This window comes from Eschrichtius robustus, chromosome 6 (genome assembly GCF_028021215.1).
Source record: "Eschrichtius robustus isolate mEscRob2 chromosome 6, mEscRob2.pri, whole genome shotgun sequence".
NCBI classification, from domain to species: Eukaryota; Metazoa; Chordata; class Mammalia; order Artiodactyla; family Eschrichtiidae; genus Eschrichtius; species Eschrichtius robustus.
Genome location: NC_090829.1, coordinates 71,483,105 through 71,505,051, shown reverse-complemented (window position 1 = coordinate 71,505,051; position 21,947 = coordinate 71,483,105). Strand labels below are relative to the sequence as shown.

The window sequence follows — 21,947 nt, the reverse complement described above, 5'->3', positions numbered from 1 at the left end:
CTTGGTCAAATAGGATCATAAGTCACTGTGAAATAATGCTTAGTTATTCATTTAAACAAAATAAGAATTAAATACTTCATAGGTAAATATAAATGTTATATAGTTGTAAATAGTCTTAGCTACAAAATATAGAATCTTTGTTTTTCTAGACAGATTACATTAAGGTAAAGAAATCTTTGTTTACAATTTCTCATTAAGACCAGACCATTAATCTCAAAACACTTTGTCCTTTTAACAGAAAACCAAATTTTGTACCAGCTTACTTTTTATATTAAAATTTATTCATTCTAACCTTAGCCAGTCCTGATGGCACATAAAATTCCTCTCTAAAGACTCTTTTTTTCCACAAATTTTCTACAGCTTTCTATGTCTGTTTTAATTTCCCCCTTTTTTTCTTTCGCATTTAGAAATAACCAGCTTTAGGACAAAATTACTTTCTTTTCCCTTAACAAAATGTATTTCAATTTTTTGTACCTTTAAAAATTTTTTTCCTTGAATATGAAAATGTTTTCCTTATTAATGTTAATAGTTTAAATTACGTATATTAACTAGAATTTTTAAGCTTTAGAAACCTTAATTTTTAGTAAAAACTAAGAAATAAGCAATTATGAACTGTCTTTTCCAGTAGTATTCTGTAGACTGGCAAACTTATAATTACTTTTTATAATTTTTAAAAACTTGTGCTTTCTTATAGAAAATATTTCAGTGTGGTACCAAAAATATTTACTAATAGTCCCAAATATCTTTTGTTTCTCTGTAAAAGGAAGCCTATATTCAGTAATTAATGTTTCAGTACCTTATTTTGTTTGGAAATGATTTAGATATTTAATAAATTTCCATCATTTAACTTAATCTAGCAAAACTCTAAAGTTTCCAAAAAGGTTTGGGGGAACTATTTTGAGATAGACACATCATAAAACATAACTATTCTTAAAGAGTTCACCTAAAAACTCCTATTCATTTACATTTATTTAATGTACGTATGAAAGTATCATACCGAATTATTTTTATTGCTGACAAATTTTGTAACAGATATAACAAACTTATTTGACTTTTAGTAAACCTAGGTACAATAAAAGTATTATACTTAATGTTGATGACTAAAGGCATGTCTGCATTAATTAAATCAATGAACTTTAATACTGAATATTTCCCAGCTCTCTTGAACCTGAAATTCATTTGGGTTACCACTATATTTCTGAGAATTTATTTTATTTAAGAGCTTGATTTTTTTAAGCCAATTAAATAGAGCTCTTTTACAAATTAATTTTGGTAATACCATCCAAAAGTAGAAGCATACTACATCTATAAGGTACATACATGGGCATACATACATCCAGATAGGCACAGACAGAGTCTCATAGTTTTAGTTTTAAAGCTTTAGTCATGAATCAGGTACAATAAAAAAAACTCACTAGTTTATAAATAACAGTTGGAATAAATTACATCTGCTTGCTCAGATGGCTAAAGTCTTTTATCATGTGTGGAGAAGACATCAGCTTTGCATTTGCCTTTGGCAAGCAATTTTAAGGAGGTCATTTGGGCAAGAGAGTCCTTCTAGCAATTTGAATTAAAAGGCCTCTTTTTTTTTTTTTTTTCAGTCTTAGGAATTGGAGATGTCTAGATGAGGTAAAACATTTATATTTCAAAGGTACAGGGAGAGAAATACAAGCTCCTCCTAGAAGGACTTTTGTCCCCTTAGGGTCAGAATTTTTAAAAGAAAAATTTTTTTTCAAAAAATGTTTTTTCAAAATGGCCATAATAATCATAGACCTTTTCATCAGGCCCCTGGAATTGTTGTTGCCTTCTGTGGGGATCAATCTTGCTGTTATAAAAAGAAAGCTCAGAAAGAGATGGATGGCAAGGAGGAGAGCATTGCAGTGGACATTCAGAGGAACAGGAAGGAGTAGAGGGAGAGAGAGAGAGAGAGAGGGTGTGAGAGTAAAAGAGACAGAGAGACAGAGAGGGAGAGAGCTCTCAGAAGCCTCAGAGGAATTTCCAGTTCTGAAATCCTTTGAGATAATTGTGAGTTAGTTTCTCTGAGGGAAGCGATAGTGGATTCATTATTATGTTTCTCTGTGTCCTCAAAAATACCAGTTGAGATACGCTTCTATTCTTGCCTTACATCCTTTTTTTAATTGACTGCCCAGACAAACTAATTTAGGAATTTCAAAGGAGCCCCATGTTGGCCAATTTTATTGTAAATCATCCCAGGTAATTGTAGCCCAGCAAGACAAATACTTGCAGGACTAAGGCCCATAGTTCTTATACATAAAACCAGCAGAAGTTTTATGAAGAAGGAGGCGGTCCTTAGAGAGTGAACTTCTCATATTCCAAAAGTAATTATTTACCAGGAAAAAAAAAGAAAAGTAAAACAAAATCCAAAGAACAGAAGCCGGTAGCCCAAACAAAACAGGAAGTGAAATCCTGAAGGCCACTTGAACAAAACAGAGAAGATGGGGAGTGAGATCTTGGAGGACAGTAGCTGGTAACAGAGGACACCCTGTCTCCTACCAAGGTGGGAGGTTTCAGTACAGAGGACTTCCAACCAAATTCTGGGACCACTAAGGAGACAATAGAGCTGGACTCTTGCAGGTACCTTACTCAGATCCAAGACAATGTATCCATCCGCAATGTATCCATCCCCCAAAAAAGAAATTTCTTTTTTCTTTCTCCTAATCAGTATTAGGAAAATACTGATTTCCTAATACCTCTTTGGAACTTCGCAATGGGTTACATTTTCTTTTTAAGGCAAGCTCAGAAGTACTACATGTTGTGGAATGAACTCCTACATAAGAGTCAGTGACTCCCCTGGAGGTCCAGTGGTTAAGACTCCTTGCTTCCACTGCAGGAGGCACGGGTGTGATTTCTACAGGGAACTAAGATCCCGCTGGCTGTGTGGCAAAAAGGAAAAAAAGGGGTGGGGGATAAGTCATAGAATTGGCCTCAACTTGAAGTGACCACTGCAATGCTTTTAAATTTCAAGAGATGAGGTGCTTATAGCAAGGTTGGAAGAAGATAAGCAAGGTCACTCACTTCATTCAATGTAAGAGTTAGTCTGGCATTTTCAGGTTCAGAAAGTGCAGGTCCACAGGAAATAAAAAATGCCCAGGTTTGCTTCTCTATTTTTCTGTCCAGGTCAAACCCAAGTCTTCTGTATACATTCCATTCTTTGAAATCCACTCGAGTTATTTTAAATCCTACTCTTTTAGAGTTCAAGGACTGGTCTGGTTAATTCTCTTGGTAAAGGGGAGGTAAAGAGGAGACTTGAGGTGTTAAAATGTCTAGATTTGCCAGGCAAACAATTTGGATTATCTGCATTACAAAGCAATTATTTAAAGTGGTAGGTCTTCTGGTGCATTTAAGTATTTTATAGATCATTAACTGCTTGAGAGAGCTGGGAAACAGACTGAAGTGGAAATAGCTGTTTCTAGGTAAATACACTTCTTTCCCAGAAAGGAAAATAGACTCTTAGAGATTCTAAAGTTTCCTTAAAGGGAAAAGAAGTTCCTAGTTACAGAAAAATCTCAGGAAAAACATACTGTGGAAATGAGGTACAGAGCTACACCCAACCAATATTTGTCACACCCAGCTATGGGCCAGACCTCGGACCAGGTCATGCACATTATGCATTTAATTCTTCAAGCATCCATGAAATGTGTATCATCATCCCCACTTCCTGGATAAAGAAAATTAGGTTCAGAGAGTTGCAATGATTTTTCAATTTGGTTTGGAGCTGAGATTTGAACTCACAAAGGAGCCCATGTTCTTTCCATACTGGACAACACCAAGCTAAAAACGGAGAGAAGTTGATGAGGTCACCCACAGTGACCACTTCACAGTGACACATTTTCCCTCCCTTTCTTTTTTTTAAAAAATTTATTTATTAGTTTATTTATTTATTTTTGACTGCATTGGGTCTTTGTTGCTGCATGCAGGCTTCTCATTGCAGTGGCTTCTCTTGTTGCAGAGCAAGGGCTCTAGGCACACGAGCTTCAGTAGTTGTGGCACACGGGCTCAGTAGTTGTGGCTCACAGGCTTAGTTGCTCCATGGCAGCTAATGTGGGATCTTCCCAGACCAGGGATCAAACCCACGTCCCCTGCATTGGCAGGCGTATTCTTAACCATTGCCCCACCAGGGAAGTCCCTCCCTCCCTTTCTTTGCCGTCTTTTCCCCCTTAAAAAGTTGGATGAATTTCTTTTTTTTAATTAAAAAAATTTTAAATTATATACTTTTTAAAGGTTACTTTTCATTTATAGTTATTAAAATATGCATGATTTTACAGAGTCTTTAACAGAGTGGTAAACAAGAGAAAAGTCAGTGATACTACCTTATTCTAAGAAAAATGTCTCACTGTGGCATCTTTATTTAGCCTGTAGATTTCTACTTTACATTATACAGAATTATGAGTTAAAAGACCCCAGAGGTAAAGGCGATAACAGGAATGGAGCAAATATATCCAAGCACCTTCAATTTAGCCATGCTACAGACTGTAATAAGATGAATTCCAGCCTTTAAGACTCGCCTAGACTAAAGCATGCAGTTTGTGCATTGGATTAACACTGGCCTGTGGGAGCTGGGGAGTTTCAATGTTCCAATTTGCTTTTCCCTTTTTAGGGATTACAGTCTAGAGGTCTGTTTGCTTTCACACTGGGCCAAAGGATGACAGCTTGATTTTGGGAGTCAGATTTTCTGTGGCTAGGAGATCAGAGATTCTGAGCAACTGGATGCTATTTGTTACAGAGTCTAGAATTCAAGGTGATATTTATTTATTTATCTATTTATTAACATTTTATTTATTTATTTATTTAATTTTATTTTTGGCTGTGCCATGTGTTAGTTGCAGCATGCAGGATCTTCGTTGAGGCATGCAGGATCTTTCCTTGCAGTGTGTGAGCTCTTCGCTGCAGAGCGCAAGCTTCTCTCTAGTTGTGGCATGCTGGTTTTCACTCTAGTTGTGGCACGTGGGCTCCACTCCAGGGCGTGTGGGCTCTGTAGATTTGCAGCATGTGGCTCTCTCGTTGAGGCGTGCGAGCTCAGTATTTGTGGCGTGGGCTTAGTTGCCCCGTGGCATGAGGGATCTTAGTTCCCCAACCAGGGATTGAACCCGTGTCCCCTGTATTGGAAGGCAGATTCTTTACCACTGGACCACCAGGGAAGTCCCTCAAGGTGATTTTTATACATGAGTCACAAACACCGTGGGGACGACTTGTTGAAACAAAGAGGAAGGAGCCAAGATATAGCATGGGAAAACCTGACCTCAGGTCTCTGTTCCCTTCTGCTCCCCATACCAGACTGGCTTGGGCAATTCTAAGCCTTGTTGATGAAGAGTTTTCTCATCTGCAAAATGGATACCATAGTTTTGACTTTGGAGAATTGTTAGCCTAAAATAGGAAAACTGACACAAAAAGTGTTTATAAACTGCGAAGCAATCATTTGAAAATTAGTAGTTAATATTATTTTGCTTCATTTAAGAGGACCAAGAGGAGCTTATCTTCCTTATTGTTCTTACTTGGTGGCCTGAGGTCTCTGGTCCTGATGCCATTTTTATAATTTGTGTTCCTATTTACCTACAAATTATGTGTTTTCTTACTAAGTTTTTCATTGAAACTTTGTTCTTTGGCAATCCTAGTTCAGGCTGCATATAAAAGTGGCAGTCCAGTCAAATTGTATTGTTGAACAGAATGTAGAATAGAGCAGAGGGTAAGATGGGACTCTGGAAGGGCTGGGGGATGAGGGCGTCAAATCCCTGCTCTAATGTTTACCAACCATGACTTAGTTTCCTCACTTGTAGAATGGGGATGGTAATGAACAGTAACTACCTCATAGGGTTTTTAAACTTTAAATGAAAGAATACACATGTGGCATTATGTGCCTAGAACATAATAAGTGCTAAACAAATATTAACTGTTTTTATTACTGTTATTATTAGAAGCTCAAAATTGTTCTCATAACAGAGACCACATGACCTTTTGATGTGGTCAAAGGCAAAGCTGTATAATGCTGAGCTATGTCAAGGTGTGTTCTAGGGAGTTGTTGGCACATTCCACAGTATCTAGAACATGTCCATAAGTTCAGTGGCTTAGTCATTGGAAATGTAGCCATCTTTGGTCATTCTTAGGCTTTGAAGGTAACTCCATGAAAATTTGATTTGATTTAATTTAGTCATCTTTTCAAAAAATGCAGTAATAGCCAATTTTACTGGTTTTTAAAATTAATTCATTAACTTCCAAATTTCTACTAAGGTTTTTTTCCCCTTCCCCTCCTCGCTCTCCCACCCCTCCTTCCCTCTCTTTTTCTGTTCTTTCCATATCCTCCTTCACTTTCCCTCCTTTCCTCTCCCTTTCCCTCCCCTCCTTTCCTCTCCCTTTCCCTCCCCTCCCTACTTCCTTTGCTTTGCTTTCCCCTCTCCTCTCCCTTTTCTCACTGCTCTCTCCCTCTCCCTCTCTCTCTCTCTCAGAATCTGTGCCAGGCCTGGCTGGAGCACAGACATCCATCAAACATGATCCCTACCCACAGTCCAAGAGGAATGATAAGGTGAGGGGGCAATGCCATGAGGTGAGAATCTCAAATACCCTGATGGTTTAGAGGACAGATCACCCAGAGAAATTAGGGAGGTTCCCATGACATGAACTTTGAGCCAGACCCTGAAGGATGGTTAAAATCTAGCCCCATGAGGTTGGCTTTTTCTCTCACCACCGTGTGTCCGCTTGGATTTTTCTCCCTCTTTCTTAGCTCTATAGTTCTTCCAGGCTGCTTTGTAGCAATTTGAGTCTAAAGCATCACCTGCCACTGGAACACAAAGGTCTAGGAGGAGCTTCAAGCTGTGACAAGACTCCCAATGGATTCATCTGAGGTTAACCCAACCTGGACCCTGGAGTCTCCTCAAACGTCCATTGATGAAAATTCCCAGGCAATTCCAGTTGCCTCTCAACCTATGTCTGAAGTGTTAATAAAGAACCTCAGTAACCTGACGCCCAACCCTAGTATCAAACTGCCATTCATTCTACCAGAATGTCTGCCTCAACCAACTGGGCGGTTACTTGGTGAAACCATACCCTATAGGAGAGGGGTGAGGACCGTGTTAACTGATCGGAGAGATAAGATGGAACAATCAGTTTTTCAATTGATTCAATCTATTAAAAAACGCTGCGGCAAAGGAGTTCCTTGGTCTGACTCTCAAAGAGAACCATGGCAGAATGATGTTGAGACTCAGTCAAGAGGGCAAAGATTTAGAAGTAGCTGTCGTTTTTGCCGGTTTCATAGAGATCCTTCTGAGGATAATTATGAGAATTATTACAACAATAAGTATTACAGTAATTATGACATGGAGTCGAAGGAGCCATAAACCTTATTCTTGTACTATTTTTTCTTCCTGGTAATTTTAGGATCATTGTGAAGCTTGGGAAAGATTGTGTACCAATATTTTGATCACCTGTATTACAAGTTCTGTGATGTCCTTTTTTCTTGCATCTCTTTTCTACCTTAATACAGTAACTTATAAGGAATCTATGTAGCTTGCATTTGAATGACTTGAATATATTTTAGTTCCACTTTGTGAAACAAATTAACTTGTGTGGAAGGAAAGGGAAGAAAACGTTGGGTGGCTTGACCACAGCATTGTTAGAACAGCGTGTTGAATTGTAATAAAAATTTTTGATGTACTGTTTCAATTTTCAGTAGCAAATAAATGTGTTTAGAGAGGATTTTATTAAAATTTGAGGCTTATTTGAGTACCTTTAAAATATTCTTGTTATTTTAGACTTGTTTTTGCTGGCTATGTATTAACTGAATAATACTTATCCCTATCATATTCCTAGGGTGTAAATATCTGACATTTTATATTTTGTGATTTGTCCTGTTGGGAAGGAGGTTTATACATTTGGGTAAGGTTAGAAAACAAGGGCACAGATATTTGCACATATTAACCTCTTGGAAGAAGTTATCAGTTGGTCTTGGTTGGAGGGAATTGAAAGAATGATAGTGGTATATAATACTAAGGGAAGATGTAGCCCCAATGGTGTTTTAGTTCAGTTATTTTCTTTCATAACCTAAGTGTACACAGACCTGGATTTCTTTGTGGGATAAAAGAGATACATAAAACTCATCTTCTGCCCTCCAACTATCTTTTGTTCGCTTTAAAAATATATTAAATAATTGGGTACATGGGACTTCCCTGGCTGTCCAGCGGTTAGGACTCCTGCTCTTTCACTGCCCAGGGCCTGGGTTCGATCCCTGATTGGGGAACTAAGATCCCACAAGCTGCGTGGTGTGGCCAAAAAAAAGAGAATCCAGTTGCAAAGCAACTAGAGACCTGGTGGTATTCAGAATGAGGCAGAAATAGCCCAAACCTGGACGACTGTGCAAACAAATGGCAAAGAAGTTCAACAGTAATGTAAAAAGGGATATTAAATATTAATATCCACCAAAGTAGGTCTTCAGAGGTTGTCCTACTTAGAACTACTCAAACCATCATGGTCTACAGCATGGGTGAATGTGGGTGGTCTTGAGGTTTTGTTAAACTTGCAAACTGTTCCTAGAGGCAAGGCCGTCTTGACTGCTGTATGCATTTGAAAATCATTGACTAGTGAAAAAACTTATTTGTTGTAATCGTGTTAAATTTATTAAAAAAAAAAAGATCTAGCCCCATGAAGACTTAAAGAGAGGAGAGAAGGATGCGCATTCCAGGCTGAGGAAGCAGCAGGAGCAAAGGCATGGAGGTGGGCCTCTCCTGAGGAGAATCAATGTAAGAGATTAGCTACAACTACTAACCCTTCTCACTACCTTTTGCAGAGTCAGCTCAGACACTCTTCATGGCAAAAGTGGGTGTGGTGGAGACAATCCCTGGTTCTGACCTACATTCCCACGCATCAAATTGTTTCCCAGGCTTGACTTCCCTGGCCATTCTTCCTTGCTCCCAAGGTTTACCAGACATCCGAGTGGAATTTATGTGTGGCATTTACCCGTTCAGATAGTAAACTATTATTATCACATCAGTCTCTAAGGGACCATTGTGGTACCTGTTACTCAATCCAGCGCTGCTCCCTCTAGTTTTATTCTGTGTTGGAGTCATCAGTGAACTGCAAAGGGAAGCAGCTTCAATTAGGGTCACGCATGAAGATACCTTCCTCAATGCTACCTGTGCTAACATCTTGACAATTACCCTTGGACATGCTCAGTTCATATTTTCAGTATTTTTCCCATCCATTCATCAGACTTTCACTGAGCAGATCAAAATTCCCCATGTGGATGGGATATAAGGGACAGTAAAACATGGTCCTTACCTTCAAGATAGTCTAGAAGAACTAAAAGAATGCAAGGCAGAAGGCAATTGGGAACACAAGGGAAGGACAGTGACAATCTTTCAGAATTAGTATAGTGACAGTCCCCCAAACCACACCCCCCCCAACCCAAGAGGGTGTTAAAGAGGTTGTTCTGGAAGAGGTGGAATTGTTAAGCCTCAAAACATGGGAATGAAAAAAAAAAACAAAAACAAAAACAAAAAAACATGGGAATGGTCCTGTTGACCTGGTCTCCTAACCCTTGAGACCTACAGAAACACTTTGGAATGCTTGCTTTTTTTTTTTTTATCTTCCCCTGTGAAATTTGTATCTGGCCGTAGCCCCATGGTTGGAGGGTAATAGGGAAAACTAGCTCTTACCTGAGCATCTGCCTCATGACTCTTGAGCGTTGTTGTGTGTGCCAGTATTCACATCCTGATTCCTCAGTAAGTGATGGCAAGACTTTTCCCCTCAAGGCTCTAGATCTACCAGATTTCAAAGGCATAGGACTCTGTCAAGAATGTTTAACTCTGTAAACATAGAGAATTATATTAAAATGATGTTTTTCAGGTTGAATTTTAGACTGATGACCTCTCTTAACTTCACGGGGGTTTCGGTGTTTATTTCCTCAGGATGAATTCCAAACTTACTCTTGGAAAAAGGTAGTGTGGATCTGCCTGTCAGCATTGAACAGTGCATTTCAGCTCATTCCTGACCACCCTCTCATCACAGATGAGGAATATATCATAAATAGAGCCATAAGAAAGCCAGACCTAAAGGTAAGTACACTTAGGGCTCCTGCGGGTGCTAAAGAAATTTAATCATTTTTCCCTCCAAGTACAAGATTAAATTTATATATAGCCAAAACTTTAGAATAACAATAAATGGAATATAACCTTTAAAAATTGTGAATCACTATATTGTACACCTGAAATTATATAATATTGTACAGCTACTATACTTCAATACAAAAAGATTAAATTCAGTTCCTCCACTGTGCCAATCTTCTTTTTTATCTACTTGTAAGCTCTTTTTTTTACTTCAATTTTATTTTATTTATTTATTTTTTATATAGCAGGTTCTTATTAGTTATCTATTTTATACATATTAGTGTATATATGTCAATCTCAATCTCCCAATTCATCCCACCCCCCCACCACCACACACACACACAACTTTCCCCCCTTGGTGTCCATATATTTGTTCTCTACATCTGTGTCTCTATTTCTGCCTTGCAAACCGCTTCATCTGTACCATTTTTCTAGATTCCACATATATGCGTTAATATACAATATTTGTTTTTCTCTTTCTGACTTACTTCACTCTGTATGACAGTCTCTAGATCCATCCACGTCTCTACAAATGACCCAATTTCATTCCTTTTTATGGCTGAGTAATATTCCAGTGTATACATGTACCACATCTTCTTTATCCATTCTGTCGATGGGCATTTAGGTTGCTTCCATGACCTGGCTATTGTAAATAGTGCTGCAATAAACACTGGGGTGCATGTGACTTTTTGAATTATGGTTTTCCCTGGGTATATGCCCAGTAGTGGGATTGCTGGGTCATATGGTAATTCTATTTTTAGTTTTTTAAGGAACCTCCATACTGTTCTCCATAGTAGCTGTATCAATTTACATTCCCACCAACAGTGCACGAGGGTTCCCTTTTCTCCACACCCTCTCCAGCATTTGTTGTTTGTAGATTTTCTGATGATGCCCATTCTAACCGGTGTGAGGTGATACCTCATTGTAGTTTTGATTTGCATTTCTCTAATAACCAGTGATGCTGAGCAGCTTTTCATGTGCCTCTTGGCCATCTGTATATCTTCTTTGGAGAGATGTCTGTTTAGATCTTTTGCCCATTTTTTGATTGGGTTGTTTGTTTTTTTAATATTGAGCTGCATGAACTGTTTATATATTTTGGAGATTAATCCTTTGTCCATTGATTCATTTGCAAATATTTTCTCCCATTCTGAGGGTTGTCTTTTTGTCTTGTTTATAGTTTCCTTTGTTGTGCAAAAGCTTTTAAATTTCATTAGGTCCAATTTTTTTATTTTTGTTTTTATTTCCATTACTCTAGGAGGGGGGTCAAAAAAGATCTTGCTGTGATTTATGTCAAAGAGTGTTCTTCTTATGTTTTCCTGTAAGAGTTTTATAGTGTCTGGCCTTACATTTAGGTCTTTAATCCATTTTGAGTTTATTTTTGTGTATGGTGTTAGGGAGTGTTCTAATTTCATTCTTTTACATGTAGCTGTCCAGTTTTCCCGGAACCACTTATTGAAGAGAATGTCTTTTCTCTATTGTATATCCTTGCCTCCTTTATCATAGATTAGTTAACCATATATGCGTGGGTTTATCTCTGGGATTTCTGTCCTGTTCCATTGATCTATATTTCTGTTTTTTGTGCCAGTTCCATATTGTCTTCATTACTGTAAGTTTGTAGTATAGTCTGAAGTCAGGGAATCTGTTTCCTCCAGCTCTGTTTTTTTCCCTTAAGATTGTTATGGCTATTCGAGGTCTTTTGTGTCTCCATGTAAATTTTAAGATTTTTTTGTTCTAGTTCTGTAAAAAATGCCATTGGTAATTTGATAGGGATTGCATAGAATCTGTAGATTGCTTTGGGTAGTATAGTCATTTTCACAATATTGATTCTTCCAATCCAAGAACATGGTATATCTCTCCATCTGTTTCTGTCATCTTTGATTTCTTTCATCAGTGTCTTATAGTTTTCTGAGTACAGGTCTTTTACCTCCTTAGGTAGGTTTATTCCCAGGTATTTTATTCTTTTTTTTTGCAATGGTGAATGGGATTGTTTCCTTAATTTCTCTTTCTAATCACTCGTTGTTAGTGTATAGAAATGCAAGAGATTTCTGTGCATTAATTTTGTAGCCTGCAACTTTACCAAGTTCATTGATTAGCTCTAGCAGTTTTCTGTTGTCATCTTTAGGATTATCTATGTATAGTATCATGTCATCTGCGAACAGTGACAGTTTTACTTCTTCTTTTCCATTTGTTTTCCTTTTATTTCTTTTTCTTCTCTGATTGCCATGGCTAGGACTTCCAAAACTATGTGAATAATAGTGGTGAGAATGGACATCCTTGTCTTGTTCCTGATCTTAGAGGAAATGCTTTCAGTTTTTCACCACTGAGAATGACGTTTGCTGTGGGTTTGTTGTATATGGCCTTTATTATGTTGAGGCAGGTTCCCTCTATGACTACTTTCTGGAGAGTTTTTTTCATAAATGGGTGTTGAATTTTGTCAAAAGCTTTTTCTGCATCTATTGAGATGATCATATGGTTTTTATTCTTCAATTTGTTAATATGGTGTATCACATTGATTGATTTGCATATTTTGAAGAATCCTTGCATCCCTGGGATAAATCCCACTTGAACATGGTATATGATCCCTTTTAATGTGCTGTTGGATTCTATTTGCTAGTATTTTGTTGAGGATTTTTGCATCTATATTCATCAGTGATACTGGTCTGTAATTTTCTTTTTTTGTATTATCTTTGTCTGGTTTTGGTATCAAGGTGATGGTGGTCTCGTAGAATGAGTCTGGGAGTGTTCCTTCCTCTGCAATTTTTTGGAAGAGTTTTGAGAAGGATGGGTTTTAGCTCTTCTCTAAATGTTTGCTAGAATTCAACTGTGGAGCCATCTGGTCCTGGACTTTTGTTTGTTGGAAGATTTTTAATCACAGTTTCATTTTCATTACTTGTGATTGGTCTGTTCATATTTTCTGTTTCTTCTAGGTTCAGTCTTGGAAGCTTATACCTTTCTAAGAGTTTGTCCATTTCTTCTAGGTTGCCCATTTTATTGGCATAAAGTTGCTTGTAGTAGTCTCTTATGATACTTTGTATTTCTGCAGTGTCCATTGTAACTTCTCCTTTTTCATTTCTAATTTTATTGATTTGAGTCCTCTCCCTCTTTTTCTTGATGAGTCTGGCTAAAGATTTATCAATTTTGTTTATCTTCGCAAAGAACCGGCTTTTAGTTTTATTGATCTTTGCTATTGTTTTCTTTGTCTCTATTTCATTTATTTCTGCTCTGATCTTTATGATTTCTTTCCTTTTACTAACTTGGGTTTTGTTTGTTCTTCTTTCTTTAGTTCTTTTAGGTGTAAGTTTGGATTGTTTATTTGAGATGTTTCTTGTTTCTTGAGGTAGGATTGTATTGCTATAAACTTCCATGTTAGAACTGCTTTGCTGCATCACATAGGTTTTGGATTGTCATGTTTTCATTGTCACTTTTCTCTAGGTATTGTTTGATTCCCTCTTTGATTTCTTCAGTGATCTCTTGGTTATTTAGTAACATATTGTGTAGCCTCCATGTGTTTGTGTTTTTTACATTTTTTCCCCTGTAATTTATTTCTAATCTCATAGCATTGTGGTTGGAAAAGATGCTTGATATGATTTCAATTTTCTTAAATTTACCAAGGCTTGATTTGTGACCCAAGATGTGATCTATCCTGGAGAATGTTCTGTGTGCACTTGAGAAGAAAGTGTAATCTGCTGTTTTTGGATGGAATGTCCTGTAGATATCAATGAAATCTATCTGGTCTATTGTGTCATTTAAAACTTTTGTTTCCTTATTAATTTTCTGTCTGGATGATCTGTCCATTGGTGTAAGTGAAGTGTTAAAGTCCCCCACTATTTTTGTGTTACTGTCAATTTCCTCTTTTATAGCTGTTAGCGTTTTCCTTATGTATTGAGGGGCTCCTATGTTATATATTTATAATTGTTATATCTTCTTCTTGGATTGATCCTCCACTGTGCCAATCTTTAACTGACAGTATAGGACATTATGAAGAACATGGATTTTGGAGCCAGACAGAGCTCAATTCAAATTTCAGCTTCATCCCTCAAAACTGTGCAGCCTTGGGTCAATTACTAAACTCTGCTGAGCCTCAATTTTCTCATGTATAAAATGATGATATTGCCTACCTCTAATATTAATTGATAAAATTCAGTAAATTAAGAAATACAAAGATCAGTATGGTGGCAGGTATATAGTAGATGCTCAGTGCATATTAACTGTTAGTAGCATCATACCCTATATTATAATCTATGCAACAGGGCTTGTCTTATGGTAAAGGTAACCCCCCAAAAAATATTCTAGGAAGTTTATGTTTGTAAAATGATCTTATCATTCAAATGTATTTGGTTTACTCTTTTCCCATCATATTAAATTAGTATTACTTGGATTATGACTAGTTAACATTCATATTAAAAACATATTTTATAACACAGACTGCTTTCTCTTCAATCTATATATGTGTAGAAAGCTGTTTAAATTGGTTTTATGAGCTCAAGGTCAATTTTTTAAAACAATAAAAGTCAATTGCTGAGCAGTTTCTCTTCTGTCAATTGTTATCACCCAGTTGTCTTAACTGCCAAAATAAACAAAATCAAAAGAGATGAAGCACCCAACCAACAGATTGCTTAATTTTTTTAGATGGCCATTCACCTGAGGATAGACAAACCAAATCAGCCTATGGACATGGCCTCAGAATATTATTGACCTCCACCATCTTTAATTGCATCAAACAAATAAGTGGAGAGACAAATGGAGAAATGTTCAAATAAACAAACAAAATGTGAGGAAAGGGCAGGGGTCTTGAAATGGAAAGTTCTGGCACCCAGGCTTGATATCTTTGTTCACCAGCATACAACATAGGAAGTTTGGTTGGTTACTGCCTCCCTGGGTCTTGAGTTTCTTATTTATAAAATAAGAGTAGTAATGCCTTCTCTGCCTGTTTCTCAGGGCTGTCGTGAAACTAAAATGAAAGGAAGAATAATGTGATTTGTGAGCGGTAATTAGCTATATTCATATAAAGGACTGAAACTTTTATTAAAATTGGAAGATAGGTCACAGGCTTAGCCACAGCAACAATGATGACAATGACAGCAATAACACAATAGCAAAATGATAACCGTTCAGGGCCACATAGGGGGAGTTTGGAGACTGCAGCAAATGTAGGCTAAGAGGAGACTCCAAGGGCTATTTTGTAGGATTACACACAAAAGTGAAACCCATGGCTTAACCTGTTAAACGGGATGCTCTTACAACTTGTTCCAACAAGAAATGAAGAGTGGGATGCCTGAGGTTGAAACAATTTCTGGTTCTGAGCAGAAAGATGAAAATCACCCCACAACTGATCCTTGATTTCCTAATTACTGTTTCTTGGTCTGAAGTTCCAGGCAATGGGCAAATAAACTTCACCCTTTGCAAATATTATGCTTAACATCCACTTATCAGCTTTCAGAGCCTCTGGACGTGAAGAAGGAAGCCGAGAAACTCCAGGCAGAGATGTTTCCTGCTTGGGGAATCTCAAAGATATTTAAAAGGCCTATGATGGAGTCATTCTTCTCACTCTGTGATGAATAGCCTCAGAAATTGTCAGGAGATAATGGGATTTTCCATTTTCTGGCCTGACATAAAACTTATCAGTAACCTCTTTATTCCTCATTATTGCTGCTTTCATCTGCTGTTTTGTATCTATTATGTTATATAACTTTCTCACAGCCTATTGATTTAGGTTCTCTAACTGAGCAGGGGGTCTCACATTCTACCATCGTTTGTCTTTTACATTTTTTCTAACTTGAATTTTTGAACTTACAGAATTAATAAAGTAGGCAACCCTCACTTTATACAACTTGAATACTGGAAGTTATGGGATTTTCAGACTGTCTTCTGAGACTAGCTTGACTATTAGATCCTTCAGAGACTAGACTTGGGGGCTAGAGGGGCTCGAGTTCAATTTCCAGCCCTGTTTCTTTTTTTTTTTTTAATTTATTTGTTTTATTTTTTGGCTGTGTTGGGTTTTCGTTGCTGCGCGTGGGCTTTCTCTAGTTGCGGCGAGCAGGGGCTACTCTTCGTTGGGGTGAGTGGGCTTCTTATTGCAGGGGCTTCTCTTGTTGTGGAGCACGGGCTGTAGGTTTGTGGGCTTCAGTAGTTGCAGCACACAGGCTCAGTAGTAGTGGGGCATGGGCTTAGTTGCTCCGCAGCACAAGGGATCTTTCTGGACCAGGACTTGAACCTGTGTCCCCTGCATTGGAAGGCAGATTCTTAACCACTGTACCAGCAGGGAAGTCCCAGCCCTGTTTCTTAATAGATGTGGTCTTGGGCAAGTTACTTAATCAAAATGAACTTAAGCGGCAAAGTGGAAATGAAGATAATATCTGTCCTACCACAGGATGATTAAAAAGACAAGAACCCCGCCCCCCAAGTGCTCAGTAAACAGTAGCTGTGATCACAGTCTAGCTCTATTTGTAAAATTGTAGAGAATACTGGAAAGGAAAGGAAAATGTGAGGCAAAAAACTCGAGACTCCAAGATGGGCCATGACAGCTAACACACCCCAGGCTGGTCATGTTCCCTCACCTTAACTTGTAGCTTGTGAAGGAAGAATTGTTCCCAGTGGCAATTCACTCCAATTTTATACTGAAAGTCAAATGGAAGATAGAATTTTTTTTTTTTACATTATTTTGCAACCAACACATTGAAATAAATCCATTCTGTAAAATAAAAAATACAGTATTTAATATGCTCACTTGGTAACTATGAATGTGTGTATGGGTGCACACATACACATATATTTTTTTTCTTCTGGTTTTATTGAGATATAATTGATACACAGCACTGAGCACTGTATAAGTTTAAGGTGTACAGTATAATGATTTGATTTACATACATCATGAAATGACTACCACAGTAAGTTTACATATATATATTTATTGGACAAGGTTAAAAGTCATTTGAAGTAACCCAGGTCTTGGAGCTTAGGGATTTAAACTCTATTTCTATTGTGGTTGCCAAGGGGGCAGAGATGGAGTCAGAGTTTGGGATTAGCAGATGCAAACTAGCATATACAGAATGGATAAACAACAAGGTCCTACTGTATAGTACAGGGAACTAAATTCAATATCCTGTGATAAACCATAATGGAAAAGAATATTAAAAAGAAAGTCTATACAGTATAACTGAATTAATTTGCTGTACAGCAGAAATTAGCACAACATTGTAAATTAACTATACTTCAATTTATAAAAAAGAAAAAAAATTCTATTTCTAGTTGACATGTGGTTGTGAAAAGCACTCATTTATTTATTTAATAAAAAATGTGTTGAGCACTTGTTATGTACCAACTATATGCTCTTCCAAGTTTTATATTTTATCTAATGTTTATACAGACTATAATACTCATAGGTATAGAACATATTCAGAGGAGTTGCAGTGGAACTTAGAAATGATCTGGCCAATTGCCTTAATTTCTTCATGGGAAAATTGAGGTGCAGAGAAATTTCATTGAATTTCTCAAGGACACAATGATAAGAGCAGATATAAAAGGAAGTCTTGGACACCGTTTTTCAACTTTGGCTGCACATTAGAATTACCTGAGGAAGTTTAAAACTATTTATGCCCAAGCTGTACCCCAGACAAAGGAAATTAGAATCTCTCTGGGAGTGGGACCCAGACATCAGTATTCTTTAAAACTCCCCAGTTGATTCCAATGGGCAAAATGAGGTTATAACCATTGCTCCATAACAATATGACAGTCTTACCATTTCTCTTTGTACTTAATTAGGTCACCTGTTAATGGAAATTCAGATTTATATGTAAAGTTGCTTAAAGAAATCAAAAACAAGAAGGCATTACGTCATAAGCATTAACCTTTCTTTCCATTGCCAACACCCTCAGATGCTTGCTTCCTAGAGTTCATTTTCTTGCAATAGCCATCTCACTGTCTTCTAGAACCTGCTGCCAGTCTAATCTTTTAGACTGTGTCTTCAGTGTCTCTTCCATAGGTTACTTTGAAAATCCATTGCTTACAAAAGAAAGTTCTAAATACTCATGCTAGCACTTAAGGATGCATCATCTGGTCTTTATTTATCCTTCCAGCCTCATTCTCCATTCTGCTGTCAAATAGGCTCCCCTCACTTACCCCTCCCTCACAACTAAATTGTGTATAATCTCTTTGAAATGCCTTCTTCCCTTCTCACCTGAGCAAAATTCTTCCAATCCTTTAAGGATGCAGCTCAGATTCTTCTTCTCCATGATACCTTCTGTCATCTACCCTCTCTGTATTTCTACAGCATTTCAATACTATAATTTTTACTTTATTATGTTTTCATTTCTTTGACATGTGCATAATTTGATTGTACGGTATAGTTTTCCCTTTCATAACATATTTTCTTCCCTTGTTTGGTTATCAAGTAGTGGAACGCAGAGGCTGAGTTTTACTTATATACTTATCCGTGTAGTAGGCCCATGATACACGTTGCTTGAATGATGACTTCTAATAAAGAATGCCATTTGTGTAGTAGCCAAGGATAGGATTTGTTAGGAAAGGATAAATCTTAAATAAGTATACTAGGGCTATATCTTTGCTTCTTCCACGAATGCTTCTTTAGTCACTGAGCTGCTATGTATTTACTGATCCTCAAACTGGAGATTTCTTAGGACTTTTCTTTTTCAGGTGAGATGCATAAAAGTGCAGAAAATAAGGTATGTTTGGAACAACTTGGAAGGACAGTTTCAGAAAATTGGGTAAGTTGTTTGAGCAATTGCATCTGAAAAGAAAAATATTATTTCAAAAATATTTTGCTCAGTATGTCTCTCTCACTGTTATTATTTTAGCTCTTTGGAAGACTGGCTCAGTTCTGCCAAGATACATGTAAAGTTTGGATCAGGTCTAACAACAGAAGAACAAGAGATTAGGTACCACATATATTTTTATCTACACCAGCTCAGAATGACTGTCACCAGTTAGTGAAAAGGAGAGCCCAGGAAACGGTTATCTTAACTGTTCAACATCAAAATATGTTGTAATGCTCTATTTAGTATTATTAAATTAAATGCTTTTATATGCATTACCTCCCTTCATGCAACCTCGTGGGGGAGTTAGAACAGACATCCTCATCATCTCAGTATAACAGATGAGAAATCTGAGACTCAGAGAGGTTTAGTGGCCTGAACTAGTTCACACAGATGGAAGTGATAGAGGAAGAAGTGCATCTCTGACTATAGGCTTAGTTATCTTTCTACTCTGCGTAATGTTCCTCAGGGTTACTATAATAATAAGGTTGAACCTGTTTTGACTGTGATCAGGAAATATGTATTATACTATCACAGCATAGTTAAATAATAATTGTAGAGCAGCAGAAGAATATCATGCAAGACTTGTAGCTCCACAATTCTAAATAATCTACTGGGCAGGGGAGCGAGGTTTGGGAAGGGCATTGGGTTGAATGCCAAGAGTCTGTCACTAATTCATTGTGTGGCTTTGAGCAAATGGCTTCTCCTTTTTGGGCTTCAGTTTCCTAACTGTTAAAAAGGGGAGGAGAACTCTGTAAACACCATGCTAGTCCTAAGTTTCTATGATTACTGCATTCCCCTCCACCCCATTTTGGGGTGGAGATTTGGTGGTTCTTTGAATGGACTCAGAATACAGCATCAGCATGACCTGGATGCTTGTTAGAAATGCAGAATCTCAGATCACATCTCATCCTTATTGAATCAGAATCTTCCCATTCGCAAGACCACAAGGCCGTCTGTATGAACATTAAAGTTTGAGAAGCGCTGCTGTAGTATTTACATTCCGTTAAGCTCTTTGGTCTGAGCATCTATGTAGAAGGCACAGAGAAAGTGTTTAGCATTCCCAACAGCAAAATAACTCATAGAGTGTCATTGCTCTGTGTAATCAAAGAAACACATCTCTGAGTTTTCAATTAAAGGGCGGTATAACTGTGGAGTTATTTTTGAGAGTTCAACACCTTTTCACTCACATTAAAACAAATTCTGCAGCTTCCCAGAACTGAATAGGAGGAGGAAAAGTAGGCCCGGTATTCCTTATCAGTAAAACTGTTCCCCTGTAATGAGCCCTCTGTCTCACATCCATGAAACCAAGAGTTGGGGAGAGACAGAGTTGAGAGAGAGTGCTAATCCTGAAACTACTTGAATGGAACAATGACTAAAATTAAATACCCAAATTACCATCAGGGAAATATTTAATTTAATAAATGATCATGTTTATTGGTTTTGCACCTGAAAACCCTCCCCCTCTCCAGTTATTTTGAGAAAGATGGTGATGCTATGTAATAAGGGAGGCATATGTTGATCCCACAAGTGAGAAAGTGAACATGGAATAGACTTTTTTTTGAATGGGTAAGAAATGAATTTCATTTTTAATATTAGTAACGGAGTGAGCTGTGATCTCTCCCTATAGGCGGTTAATATGTGGGCCAAATACTATCGATGTTGAAATCACACCCATCTGGAAACTGCTCATCAAGGAGGTAATCAGTATTTTCTCTTGGTGCTGGCTAGAAAATAACAAGGTTAGATTTTAGTCAAATGATCAAGAATGCTACTTGTTAATAGTAATTGTAATTTGGGCTATTTTAAAAGAATGCAAAGCATATTCATATCTTTACTGTTTCTTGTGGTCCATTTTTGCACACATACTTCCTGTTACAGCATAAGATATGATGCTCATGTGTCTATCCTTTAATGACTAGATGAACACAGGGTTTCCTTTCTTTCTTTCTTTCTTAATCCTATACTTTTTATCCCGTCTCAACTTTGTGAAACTAAAATAATAATTAAAACTTAAACAACTCAATTCCTTTCTTATGGGCAACATATACAATTGCCTTAGCATCCAAAACTGTAGGAAGAAAACATCTGTTCAGCCTTATTAGTTCTACTGATCTCAATGTGCATGTGGGAGGGAAAGAAAGATTTGACCATAATTTACTACATTGAATTTTTTCTGTTTGACTCTATCACTGGGCTCATTTTCCATTTTACCGTGATTATTATGATACTACAACCTTACAGCTGTACTCTGGGTCCTCTCCTGCATGGTACCTCCACTCCTCCTTGACTTAAAAAAGACTTACTAAACTCCAGCTACTTTCTCAATATTTCTAGCAAGTTTTAAGTCATGAAACAGAGCAGAGGAAACTGATAAGAAAAGTTTCTGTGTGCTTGTTCCCTAACCAGAGGCAAAGATTACTGTTCCTATTTTAGAAAGATGGAAATCAACTAGAGGGAATTTGAGTAAGGGCACAAAATGTTTTATCCCAGGCAGGATTACAACTGTTGGAGTTAATCTCTGCTTTCTCTCATAGTGTTCTAGATGCTCAATTATCTACATTATTCCTTTCAGCTTGGCTCTCTATTTATGAGAAAATTTAGTCTTCAACTCGTACATTAATCTAAAGTACTTTAATGGCTTCAGATATGGCAATGTTGTATCATAGAGAAGAACAACTAGAAAGCATTTTAACTTTGTAAACCTGACCAGTAGGTCAGGTTCCAAAGACCACTCAATGTAAACTGGACATGATAATATCTACTCCTCACACAACTGTTGTGACGGTCAACATGGTGATACATGAGACAATACTTTGTAAAGTATAAGGTGCAGTGGTGATTAAAAATAAGTGCTCTGGGGCCAGATTGCCTGGGTTCAAGTCCTGATCTGTAACAGTTGTGGCTCTGTGAACTTGGGCAAGTTTCTCAACATATAAGACCCAGTTTCTTCATCTTTACAATGGAGATAAGTAATAACTTCTGGATAATAAGATAATTATGGGAATTAAATGAGTAAATTCAGGTAAAGTTGCTTAGTGCAGTATCTGGCACATGGTAATTG

General features: G+C 37.4%; 2 protein-coding genes across 2 annotated transcripts in view; both read left to right on the top strand.

Annotated features, from left to right (window-relative positions):
- The window catches only part of ATP13A4 (ATPase 13A4), a 138,350-nt gene that overhangs the window by 48,325 nt on the left and 68,078 nt on the right, over nucleotides 1–21,947 (top strand). The window contains exons 3-6 of the mRNA XM_068545477.1: nucleotides 9,915–10,061; nucleotides 18,765–18,835; nucleotides 18,926–19,006; nucleotides 20,514–20,583. Of these exons, the coding sequence (XP_068401578.1) occupies nucleotides 9,915–10,061; nucleotides 18,765–18,835; nucleotides 18,926–19,006; nucleotides 20,514–20,583 (369 nt within the window). The remainder of the gene's footprint in view (nucleotides 1–9,914; nucleotides 10,062–18,764; nucleotides 18,836–18,925; nucleotides 19,007–20,513; nucleotides 20,584–21,947) is intronic.
- LOC137766653 (developmental pluripotency-associated protein 3-like) lies at nucleotides 6,843–7,349 on the top strand. The gene has a single exon (XM_068547266.1). The coding sequence runs from the start codon at nucleotides 6,843–6,845 to the stop codon at nucleotides 7,347–7,349; it is 507 nt and encodes a 168-aa protein (XP_068403367.1).

Excerpts from the sequence above, each read along its gene's own strand:
- LOC137766653 (XM_068547266.1), top strand. The coding sequence starts at position 6,843 with ATGGATTCATCTGAGGTTAACCCAACCTGGACCCTGGAGTCTCCTCAA.